Source organism: Macrobrachium nipponense, chromosome 36 (assembly GCF_015104395.2).
Source record: "Macrobrachium nipponense isolate FS-2020 chromosome 36, ASM1510439v2, whole genome shotgun sequence".
Taxonomy (NCBI): Eukaryota; Metazoa; Arthropoda; class Malacostraca; order Decapoda; family Palaemonidae; genus Macrobrachium; species Macrobrachium nipponense.
In genome coordinates, this window is record NC_087220.1 from 58,860,259 (window position 1) to 58,873,278 (window position 13,020).

The 13,020-nt window shown below is 40.0% G+C and overlaps 1 protein-coding gene across 4 annotated transcripts in view; it reads right to left on the reverse strand.

The window, feature by feature from the left end:
• The window catches only part of LOC135203733 (band 7 protein AGAP004871-like), an 86,758-nt gene that overhangs the window by 22,360 nt on the left and 51,378 nt on the right, over window positions 1-13,020 (reverse strand). For 2 of the 4 annotated variants that reach the window (XM_064233659.1, XM_064233657.1), the window contains exons 6-7: window positions 6,789-6,992; window positions 4,192-4,247 (exon numbers count right to left, since the gene is read on the reverse strand). In XM_064233659.1, coding sequence (XP_064089729.1) covers window positions 4,192-4,247; window positions 6,789-6,992 — 260 coding nt within the window. Of the gene's footprint in view, window positions 1-3,900; window positions 3,957-4,191; window positions 4,248-6,788; window positions 6,993-13,020 lie in introns of all 4 variants that reach the window. The other 2 variants (XM_064233658.1, XM_064233656.1) reach the window with 1 other exon arrangement.

Consider the following 13,020-nt stretch of genomic DNA (forward strand, 5'->3'; position numbering starts at 1 on the left):
TTGTATAACCCGGAGCTGTATGACCCGGAAGAGGGGGGTACACCGAAGTAACCCGGGAGGGACGGCCACATGAACTCGCAAGTTCCGTGGCAAGAAAAAATAAAAATAAAAATAAAGATATAATGAATGATAATAACTAAAATAACAAATATACTATCTCCGCCTACGGAAGAGTAACTTCCGTAAACATAACCCTCAATGACTCCGGGAGCGGCCGGAATCTAAACCCGCCTTATGCGGAGAGGGAATGTTTTAGGCGGGTGGATGTAAGCTCCGGGAGTGAAAGAAGCAGAGCGCAACAATCCACGGAAGCCGAGGCTGAAACGCAGTGCGACTAACACTCCGGAGGCGGTCGGCTAAGAAACGACACTCCCCAGCCCAAGGTCCTGGGAGACCCACTACACCTCCCCCTCCGCTGGTGGGACCCGGCCGTCAGCGACAAACAACGAGAGCGGCACCCGGCCAACCCTACGGGGAGTCCCACGAGGGGGGAGGGACGGGAGGGCTTAAGGGGGGGACGATCACGGACCAATCGATTCCCCGCGAATAAAGGATCACGAGGAAAACGCAGGCAAAGCCTATGAAGGCTAGCTGCCGACCGAACACCCAAATATACATAGACAAAATAAAATCAATTACTTAAAGCTAAGGGAAAAAACATGCTTTAACAGGGGTAATGAAAATAAGGCGAAAAATATAAAACGCAATGGAGGCCACTCGATGAGAGTGGGCGCAACAGGAAAAATTACTTGCTCACCGACAAAACGAAAACAAACGGTAAGCTGACGAAAAGAAAAAGGGGGAATTCTTGAATGGAAAATACCAAACTAAAATAAAAGGGGGAAGGGGAAGGGGGGACGATAGATAAACAACGAAGCACGAAACAAAGAAACGTGCACGAACGCCAACGACCCCTTGAAAAACAGGAAATCATGAAAACAATAAACGTAGATCAAACAAGATCGACAAAGTAACTGCCACCCAAGACATAATAAAATATATACTGAAAATATATACTGAAATACCATAAGTTACGAGTATAATTAAATATAAATATAATAGGTACTGATTTACTGAAAGAAGCCCGCTCGAAATTGGTACAAACAAGGGAACGACGTAATGGCGGCTCGCTACCGCTCGTTACGGGAGGAGACGCCTAACAAAATCCTAAATAAAGGCAAAACGAAAGGCAAAATCACTCCCTAAATACAGAAAAAGGGCGAACCAGTACTTAACTTGGGTGAAGAGGCAGATTGACGATCCATAACGAAAAAGAATAACGAAACTAATAAAAAGAACAGATAGCTATAAAAAAGCGTGCAACGCTGGGAGGCTATCGATAAGAATGACGCCGCAGTCCCCTTCAACAGGGTAGCTGGGTGTGACCTATAGGTCGGCTCCCCGTTTTCAGGGTCTTTTGATGAGGAAAAGGCTAATTGGAGGGGTTACTGTGGTAGTGTTTAACACTCGCCCCAGTTCTATACCGACCACCCCTTTTATTAGGTGAGCGAGTCAGAGACTTCTGACATGTCCAATTTAGCAGTTCTCTGGTATCATAGCAATATTTTACTAGAAATAGTGCTAAAGAGGACACATTTCACGGAGCGACACGGCTGAGCCCAGAAATTTATTTTTATGAGCACACAGTACTTCCATAAACAAGACAAATGTCTACAGAGAGGATTTCCAATGGGTTGTACAGTAGGGAAAAGTTGATGGACTTCCATGCACTTGATGTTATCTATTCTGGAATACAAGAACAACAGTGACAACATACATAAGAGAAAGTTAACAAAAGTCTTACTATTACAGACAGGACAATGTTTCGTAAGGTATAGTTGAGAATCCTGGAGCTGTCAATATAAAGCACTACCTGTTGTATGAGACTACAGGATTGCCATGCCACATTCAACTGATTATGGGAAAAAAAAATAGATGTAAGTCTTGTTTCATCTGCCAGTATTCTGTGTCAACCTCTTATTAATTTCAAAGCAGGGCTCTAAGTTATGTTTGTGACATCTCTGTTTATGTATAGTACTATCTTATTTCCATATGCATTATTATTATTATTATTCTTATGGCATTATGCAGTAGATAAACCCCTATTCATGTGGAACAGGTCTACATGGGCCATTGACTTTAAATTCAAGCTTCCAAAGAATAAGATGTTCATTTGGAAGGAGTTACCGAAGATAGTAGGAAATGCAAAAAAGAAGAGACCATTTATATGCAAAGATGAATAAAAAAATTAACAAGAAGAGATAGTTAAAATGTTAATAGATTGCAAAAATTACAAGGAGGATTGTTACTGAGGAGTGAATTGGGAAGTCTGCAGTTTTTATTTCCATTGTCTGGTTATCCTCTTTCATTTGCAATGTCACGTAATATGTTGTTGGTGGGGAGGTGCCTTCCTTTTTAATGATGATTTTAATGGAGGATGATTCCCCACTTGTGGTAGTGACTGCTAGGGTTGTACATAGTTTTGGGAATGGTGCTTCAGTCTCTCAGACTTTATCATGAAGTTGTACATTGCAAAAGGTGTGCAGTCTTCATGCCAACAGATGATTTATTAAATGTAGCTTTTCACTGAGGGTTGTACATTCATAGGCAAAGCAACCAGCCTGAGAAGAGCCGTTGTTAGGCTCAGAGGTCTGGATAAAGTAATCCTTTATAAATAACATAGGCAAAGCCTCCTATACTCAGCCATTCCTTGTCATGTTTTGCTCTTGCAAAAGTAAACATTGACACGTATAGGTCTCAATATATCTTGCGCAAGACATTCAAGCAAATACAATGGAAATCTGTTAGCATTTGCATACGAGCAAAAAGTCTTCGTAGCGTGTTGTAAATAAAATTAAAATGAATATAGTATTAGCATAAGTAACAGAAATAATTTTAATGGGAAAACAGGAATAATGCACTAAAAATGCCATCCTAATCTAAAAAGCATACCTTTCACTTAAAGTTCTTTGGACAACTAATTCTTACAGACAAGTTTACAGAACAAATACTGTAAGTTTACCAATGCCAAGTTGTATGTCATTAAATTACAAGCTAATTAAACAGATATAACATTAAGAAAATAAAAATTAATAAAGTAAGTCTAATCAGGGAGGAGAAGCAGGGCTGTTGTATGAGTGAGACTCCTATGGTCCTAGGATGAGGCAAACAAATAAAGGGTAGAAGGACGTGCATTGCAAAAGGAGTCATAAAGATGACTTTGAGAGTCATTTTATAGCAAACTGAAGAGAATACTGGATTTGAGGCCAATTAATAGTGATCTGGAAGACACAGAAATCCACAGGTCTAAGGGGTTATAGGCAGAACCAGATTGGTAGACATATACCTGGTTGAGGTGATGTGTATAGTCAAAATAAATCATGTTTAATACCATATACTACAAAGTTTGTGGATACATTCAAGGGAGGATATTTTTAATGATTTGATAGTTACTGGGAAATATACTATTTTAGGAAATGATAAGGATATATTAATGGCATTTTCTGAAAAGCTTAGAAATGTTGTGCTTTTGCAATAATAGATGTCATAATGGTAGGTTAAAGATAAGAGAAATTTTGTAATTTTGAAATTACAGTAGGAATTGCAGTTTATAAATAACAAATTTTGTACTTTGTTTTTATTATGATGGTACATACACACCAGATCTGTGGGAACATTCAGTCAAATAACAAACAGAATCAGTAATAGTAGAATTTCACAGATGTCGACTGCAAATTCACAAAAACATAAGGAGATAAGTCATGCTTCCACAAATCACCCAAGAGGTACACAAATTTACCAAAAGATCTCTCCAAATGGAGGGGTACGGGCATGGGAAAGGCACTAAACAAAGGGACAGGGCCGAGCAGGCAGGGTTATGCCAGTGAATCTGTTACTCACATTTCAACCCTCTCCACCTTAATGCCCCAATTCTCTGTGGCATCGTCTAAGACTCCCTGTAAGGATGAAGGAGGTTGTTGTCGTCACTGTTTAATCACCAACACATATTCGAAAGTAAATGACTTAATCCTAGTCCTGGTAGAAGCAGATGTGCAAAGTGGATATCACAGAGAGAGAGAGAGAGAGAGAGATTTAAGTAAGAATTAGAATAGTGTGTACTATGTGTGTCTCTGTGTACTTCTACCAAAGGAATCAAAATGAGAAAGACGGAACAGTTGACTATATACTTACATCTCCACTCTCTCTACCTTGATTCCCCAGTTGTCTGTGCCGGCATCCAGATAATGCTGTAATGATCTGAAATTGCAGCTAAAAGGAGAATGACCCAGCATTTCTTCACCATTCCTCATATCTTATGATTGATGGGAAGAGATGCTGCTCTCAGTAAGCGACCTCGTTTTCAGAACGTCACTTTAGTTTGAAGTTACCAAGAAATTTTACTTTTAGAATCTTTATTCATTTTGTTAGTGATGTTGTTTTTGAAAGTTAAAACTTTCAGCAATGCTTTTGACATTTTCGGGACAAATTAGGAAAAAGAATTGGTTGCAAAGCCCTAATTCAAGTAGGATCTTTGGAAAGGAATAGGAAACTGTTTATGAAACTCATTGATATGCCATGTGTATGTAAAAGCTTAGAAACTAGGCAATGCAACAAAATATTACCAAACCTTGATAGTATTCCTTTGTAATCATTGACATGAATACAAAGAAAATATCAATGAATGCCTAAATGTTAATCACACTATTATCAAAGATATGGTGGATTAGGTTGTGGAGTGTGCAAATTGTAAGGAGGTTTATATCTGAGAAGTACAGTGGAATTTTGTATACTATAGAAATTTTTCATGAAAATCGAGTTTTGTCATTTTTCAAATGACGTTTCATTATTGCTTTGAAAGTTACATATATTATTGTAATAAAAGCTATAGTATTCCTGTTGGTATCAAGGAATTTTAGTTTCAATATTTTTTAATTAATGGAATTAAATTCATACACACACCCCTCACAAAGTTGAAAAATTTGGAACATGGCAAATAATTTTTCAAATAATTGTTCCCTTATATTTCTGTTATCTTCTGAAGACATATTTCCTCGGAGGAAAAAAAGAAGAACTTGGCCAAATTCAAAAGTTATTGAATGTTTCTTATGACTAAGAGTAGACAAAATTTTTTAAAAATTTCTTGTGAAATCTTTTTATCTTTGTTATCTGGGAAGTGCTACAACATTAACCTGTGTCTCATACAAAGAGTTGTTCTTCTTGTATGTCTTCACTTGGGACACACTTATCAATATGAGATAGGAGTTGCAGGACACTAGTGTAGTTGAATTATCAGAGAGCTTCAAAAATAGTCAAGAGATTGCGTTTCACAGGTACAATTAGATAGGGAGGGAATATTGGGGTAGTTGAATGGCAGTCAGTCGAGGTCATGAATAGCCGTACCATAGGTAAAGAGAGACTTGATAATGCATTGTTCCTTAGACAGGTAGATAAAGTAGTGATAACTCGATGGAATATATTGACTTTATTATTGTAAAATTTTCTTCAAGGGGGTAACTGGCCCTGTAGTTTTCTTTGATGGACTCTTTCTAGAAGGTGGATCTCTGCTGTCCTATGAAGCACTGCTAATCACTACTCTGTTGGTGGATACACAAAGTCTCTTTACACCATCAGAGTCTTGCATCACTGACCTTCCTTCTTCTACCACAGCTGAAGTCTTTGAAATTATGCTTCCTGCCTATTATGCAAATCTTGTGACCTTTTCTTGTGTCATAAGTACTATGGTCTTTGCAAAACAAGATCAACTGGAAACCCTCTTCTTACATGACTTGCATAACAAGATCAACTGGAAACCCTCTTCTTACATGACTTGCATGTGACCAGCCCTTTTCAGGAGCTTTGAAGAATATTATATCACCACCCTTGGTATTTCAAAGGCATTTGCTAGCCAGTTGCTTCTGGAAACCAATTTCAAGTTTCTTCTGGTCTATTTGTGTTGTAGATGATGTTATGTGTGTCCTTCTTCATAGCTCTAGTGGTGTTACTCTGGGATCTTTTCTGTCATCTGCTCCTCCTTCAAAATCTTGTACTCATTTTACTTAGACTTTTGCAGTTTGATGAAGATAGATGTGGTGAACAGTATCTGGACTTGGAGAGGAGTGGTGGTTTATGGGAGTGTTTTCATCAGTTGAACACAAACTTTTTGTACCTTCACAAGAACATTTGAGGATTTGGAAGCTGAACCCCTCTGGATGTCTGCTCTAAAAGGCAAAGCTCTAATTCTTGTATCCGTGATGAATTTTTGGTCATATTTGAAGATGTAAATGTGGGTTTTATGCAGGCTCCACAATGAAGTTTGCATATCTCCATATGCAGGAACACTTTGAGTACTTTGAATGGGACTGATAAATCCTGTAGGAGACTTCCTGACCTTATTATAAATCAGTCTAGTCTCTGCGGAAAACTAAGTTCTCACAAGAAATTTGAAGACTGAGATATTTATTGTTGATAAAAATATGGTTTTATTGATTTCAACATACTTTGACTGAATTCTGTAATTTCTGTACCAAGCAAGAAAAATCATGGTCAGAAATGTAGAATAAACTTTAAATGAAACCTAAAAATACTTTTATGTCAACTTTCCAATTGTGTCTTTATGCAAATATACAAAAATTAGAATACAGACACCACCTTACTTATGAACATTCAACTTGAAAACATTCAGAGATACAAACAAGTAAGTAGAGTGGTTTCTGTAACTACAAGTTTAGATAAGTATGAACACTGAAAACCAAATGCGAAAACGACACTCTTGTGGGTGGTCACTTTACCTGCATGTCGCATGAGATGGACTCTCGGTCTCCTAGGATCTCATGCAAGTTCTTCGTACCTAGCATGTTCCTGAGAGTGGTCTGAGCCAGGAGGCGCGTCGAATGGTGGGCGTTCTCCACATTCGCAACGCTGACGGTGGCGTTGCTCACCCTGTAGTAGACGACGGCATCTACACTCACCGTCACGCTGTCCTTTGTCAGGACCTGCGCATTAAGGGGTTGAAAGTCACTGGGATGTGTTCATAAGAGGGCATCTGCGTAGCTGAATGGTGTGACGCTTCTAATGGGACTTGAGATAATTACTGGTAGCATTCTCTCTTATTTATTATGGGTGTTAGATATAGAATTCAGTCATTTTTGTTCACATGACATTACTTTTTTTAGAGGTTTAGTGACTTACACTGCATTTTGAGAGAAGGCAAAAAATCTTTATTTATTATTCTACTAGAAAGCATATTTCTTATTACACTTACAGGGTATTCCAGACAATGTAGGATTTGTTGAACAAGGAACTGGCCGATTTAAGAGATTATTTGGCAAAATAAAATTTTTGTAATACCAGAAATCCATGAACTTGGCTAGATTTCTAAAGTATTTACATTTTAAGAATACTGAAAATGTTGTCAATGGAGTTTTGTATTTGTATTTATGTAAATAAAAGGGTGGAGGCCTACACTAAATCAGATTTTTGTGGTGTGCTGAAATTTACATGCACGTATGCTACTAATATTTCTTGTGTCCTGAGCCGAGCATTAAAGTTTCTATGTACGTTTGTGTTACTGTTTCTTAGCAAATAGTGTAGGGTTTATGTTACTTTTGCTAATTTCATAGGCAAAGCATGGTAGTATGTGTGTAAGAAGTTACTAATATTTTTTATTTACAGTAGAACATAAAATTTGTGTGTGCTCATACATACCAACTAGATAAGTTCTTTTATTGTTTTGCTTTTTATTTGAGCTTTCTAAGTGTTATTGCGTGTCACTACATCCAAACAAGTAGTATTGAAAAGAATGTCAAGATTTATTATTATAGGGAAAATGTCTGTGTGAGTAAAATTAAACAAAATGGACGGAATATAAATGATCAACACTTATCAGTCAGGAAGGGGTATATATAAATATACAGTACTACACATTTATGCCTAAATGAAAAATATGTACTAAACATAAATAAATCTATGACGTCATGTTCTCCCACCCAAAACTCCTGTCTTCTTTTTTCTTTTTAAATGCAGATGGAAAAGTGCTTCATCGTAGGCACACAACGATTACTGTTAACATCTACTGGGTTGCTTTGGAAGGAATGTAAAAAATAAAAGAGTAAAGTACATTCTTTAATTACAGCTTGCAACAGCCCTTGTCTTGCTCTCTACTTTTTGGTTGCACATGCTTGTTGAGGGAAGAACTATATATATATATATATATATATACATATATATATATATCTATATATATATATAATAATATATATAGATATAATATATACTATTATATATAATACTATATATATAATATAATATAATATATAATATATAATATATATATTAATATTATTAATAATATATATTATGTTAATATATATATATATATATATAAAGTATATACCCCCTTTTTTTTCCCCCCCGTTTTTCCGGCTTATATATATATATATAATTTATATTTATTTATATATTTATTTAGTTATTTAATATATAATATAGAATAAGAGTATAGAGGATGAGTTAAGGGTGTGTTGGGAGGTGGATGGTAGTGGGGGGAGACAAAAATAACAAAACGCTTATTTGTCGGGCCAGGGCCAAGGAGGGTGGGAAGTATAGGATCATGATACCAGGAGGAAAATATTTTTAGAAAGGGAATTATTACGTGACATCTAAACAGGACTAAGTAAAAGGAGACATAAACACTTTAGACTTATTTTTAAAATGAGTTTTTCATTGAAAGACTTTAGTTCTTTTTATTTCAAGGTTGTCTTCAGTACTTACATCAAGACCTGAGCGATATTGACCACGTCAGAATTGCTTGAAATAGGATGAGTAGATGGAGATATAAAGGTTGAAAGTTCATTTTTTTTTACTGGGGATATGTGGTATGATTGAAAATTGACGGTGGCTTGAAAAACATCTTGGCAATTTGTATTTATTTGGTCTAGTTCTTGTTTTCATGTATGACACTTACCTGGCAGTATATATATAGCTATATTCTCTGTTCGCACTGGCAGAATTTTCAAAACTCGCGGCAACCGCTAGATCACTGGTAGTTCAGGTGATCGCCACCCGCTCCGTGGCGCTGGTGCTCGGAATCATTCCCTTTTCATTTTCGTCAGATTTTTTCTGCCACTGAACCGGCAACATCGTTGTTGGTTCCCTGCTAGAATTCGAAACTCGTTAGCTGACTTTCGCTGTACTTGGATGGTTTATTGGGTATCGTATTGGAAGTTTGGATTGGCAATCGCGATTGGAAGTTATTAGAATGTCTGATTCTGGGATAGTATTTCGAGTGTGTATGAAAGAAGGGTGTAAGGTGAGACTACCGAAAGCTTCGGTAGACCCTCACACACTATGTAAGAAGTGTAGAGAGGTTTTGTGTACTTGGGACAAATAGATGTTAATGAGTGTGAAAGTTTAAATGAGAAAGAATGGAAGACTTTCACCAAATATGTTGAGAGACTTGAAAAGGATAGAGTAAGAAGAATCGGTGTCTCGGAGTGAGAGGTCAGGTTCTTCTAGTAAGGCCTTGAATAATTCTGTTATTTCTCCCCCTTCTTCCCAAGTAGAAGTTGTTAATCCGTTCTCCTCAGGTCTCTCCTGCGCCCGCTGCTGTTTCTGAGGATACTAATAGTTGTGAAAGTGTTTGCCGCCCTTGCGTCAATGGCGATCAGATTCAGCGTCTTACAGACAAAGTGGGTACGATTGAAAGTGTCAGTGTAGTGGAGGGGGCGGCTGATCGTCTCACTCGTGCTCCTAGACCTAGACCTCTGCCAAGCTCCCAGACCCAAGGAGAAGGCATCATCGCTCAAAGTCGAAGGGAGGCGAGAGGGGTTCCCTTACGATCAGTCGTCCCTTCAGGCAGTCCTGTTGCGTCCCAGGCTGCAGCAGTGCGCCATAGAAAAAGGCGACACTGGGAAGTGTCTTTCCTCGACAGATAGTGCTGCGTCAGGCAGGTATGGACGTTATGCGGAAGGTTTTTCGCGTCCTCTGAAGAGGACGCATAGACCTACGTCTTCTCAAGATGAGCGTTACCCGCAAGAACAGTGGAGTAGTCCCGAGATTTTCTCTTCTAGTGATGAGGAAGAGGTGGTTCCGATTAAAAGGAGGAGATCCTTTAAGTCAAGACAAGACGCAAGACCTCATGTGTACGACGGTTCTCGGCATAGGAGCTCTCCTTCGGAATACGGAGCAGTCTCTCCGATATCTTCCCCTTATCGTAGAATCAAGATCGAGTTTCTCTCGTGTTGAGTATCCGTCTCGTCTTTGTTCTCCGCTTGCTCAGACTTCACGCCAGGAAGCAGAGACTAGGAACTTCCTTGAAGAGATGCAAGGAAGGTTAGCCGATTTGGTTAAATCGTGGGGAACATCGGAACTTCCTCCTACAAGGCGTAAGGACGCATCTCTCCCAGTCAAGTCGTCTAAGAGGACGCATGATGGTTGGCCGCCTTCTCGTCAAGCTTCGGAGTCTCGGTAGGACGCAAGTTACGGGAGCAGGACGCAGGACGCAAGTTAAGAGAACAGGAAGCAACGGACGCAAAGTTTTGTCGCAGACGCAGGGAAAGGAGAAAAAAAAAAAAGAAAAGAAAAGAAAACAGGACGCAAGCTTCCGGAACAGGACGCAGGACGCAACCTCGGAGCTCAGAAGGACGCAGGACGCAGGCGGCAGGAGCAGGTTTCTTCACAGTGAGGTTGGAGAAGATTTTCTGCAGCAAGACCTGGGTTTACAGGATGTGTCTTCGGCAGAAGAGGAAATAGAAGACTTAGAATCTGAGGAAGAAAAGAAGATGAAGCACCTTCTTCAGATTATAAGAAATTGACGAATTGCCTTCTTTCACTTTTTGGAGGGGATTTTCAGCCTGCAGCTCCGACATCACCCCTTTCTCAATTCTCCAAGAATAAAACTCCGAAAAAGTCCTCGTTTTGAAGATGAAGTTTTCGATTACGGTGCTAAGAAGGCTCTTCAAAGAATTGATACGTGGTTGAAGGAAAAGAGGGAAGCGGGGTGGGCAAGACTGTGTTTTCTCTTTCCCTCCTGCCAAATTGGCATCGAAGTCCGGAATTTGGTATGCAACAGGGGAAAATCTCGGCCTGGGAGTGCCTGCCTCCTCCCAGGGGATTTTTCCAACATTGTGGACAGTTCCCGCAGACATGCCTTGAATTCGGCCAAAGTGTGGTGGTCTCCATCAGAATTAGATCATCTCTTGAAAGGGATTTTCCGGACCTTCGAGTTTTTAATTTTCTGGATTGGTCCTTGGGAGCTCTGTGACGAACAGTGGAAGATAATGTGAAGCAACGGCTTCTCAACTCCCAAGCAGTATTATGTCCTGCATGGACAAAGCCTTAAGGGGATGGAGCGAATGAATTGGCATCTCTTTTCACCGCAGGAGTTTGAAAGAAAAGGTCACTCCTATGCTCTTTTGCTGCTAAGGGCGTTTCTAACGCCCAGAAATCCGAATTGCTTTTTTCCCCACTTTCGGAGCAATTGTTTCCTGCGGATATTATCAAGGATATTTCGCTTTCCCTAACTCAGAAGGCGACGCAGGATCTGTTAACTCCTCGGTAAGGAAATTTTTACCCAACAAGGTAGTTAAGAAGACTCCTAAGGAATCAAGGCAAGCTAGTCAGCCCTTTCGAGGCAAGTTCCTTTTCTCGTTCCTGGCGTGCCGGGGCCTTCAGAGCAAGAAGAGCTCCGTCCCAAGAGGGGTTCGAAACCCAGTACTAAACAATGAACAGCAAGTCCTTCAGACATCAGTAGGTGCCAGACTCCAGAAGTTTTGGGAGATTTGCAGAAAAGGGAGCAGATCCTTGGGTAGTCAAGGTGGCCAAAGAAGGTTACAAGATCCCTTTTTCTAAAGAGACCGCCTCTTGCGACATCGCCAAGAGAGCTGGGGGGGAGCTCACTACGCGATCCAGGGAAACAAAAGAAGCACTACAAGAACAAGTTCTTTCTATGCTCAAGAAAGGAGCAATAGAACCTGTTCTGGATCACTTATCTCCGGGATTTTACAACCGGCTGTTTTAGTAGCAAAATCCTCGGGGGGATGGAGACCAGTACTGGACGTAAGTCAACTCAATTTATTTGTGGAGAAAACAAATTTACGATGGAGACGACCGATTCAGTACTGGCAGCGGTACGTCCAGGGACTGGATGGTCACCCTGGACCTTCAAGACGCATTTATTTTTTTCATATCCCAATTCATGCAAGATACAGGAGTACCTGAGATTTGTGATCCACGAACAGGGTTTTTCAGTTCAAATAGCCCTCTGTTTTGGACTGTGCACAGCCCCACAAGTTTTTACAAGAGTGATGGCGAGCGTGGCGAAGTGGCTACACATTCTAGGAATAAGAGTGTCTCTATACCTGGACGATTGGCTCATAAGAGCCCAATCAAGAAATCAATGTCTGGAGGACTTAGAAAATGACGTTAACATTAACGAAAGAGTTAGGGTTGATGGTGAACTTAGAAAAGTCGAATATGAACCCCAGCAGGAACTAGTTTATTTGGGGATTCTGATCTCCTCAGTGACTTTTCGGGCTTTTCCGTCTCCCAACAGACAAGATCTGTGCATCCGGAAAGTGCAAGCCCTTTCAGAGAAAGAACAATGTTCAGCACGAGAGTGGATGAGCTTACTGGGGACACTCTCGTCCCTGGAACGTTCGTTTCTCTAGGTAAGGCTTCACATGAGACCCCTACAAATATTTTTGAACCAAGTCTGGCCAAGAAAATCGCAACCAGATTCCTTCCTGTTTCGAATTCCTCGCAAGATCAAAGAGGAGTTAAAGTGGTGGCTAACTCCGGGGAAGTTAGCAAAGGAGCGTCTCTCCAGCAAAGAAACCAGACCATGTATTGTTCTCAGACGCCTCGACGCAGGCTGGGGAGCGACTCTCGGACTTCAAGAAGTCTCAGGTCGTTGGAGCAAGGAGGAAACGGCTTGGCATATAAACAGGAAGGAACTGATGGCGATTTTCTTGGCCTTGAAGGAGTTCAACGCGGTGATTCGCAACAAGGTGGTACAAGTCAACG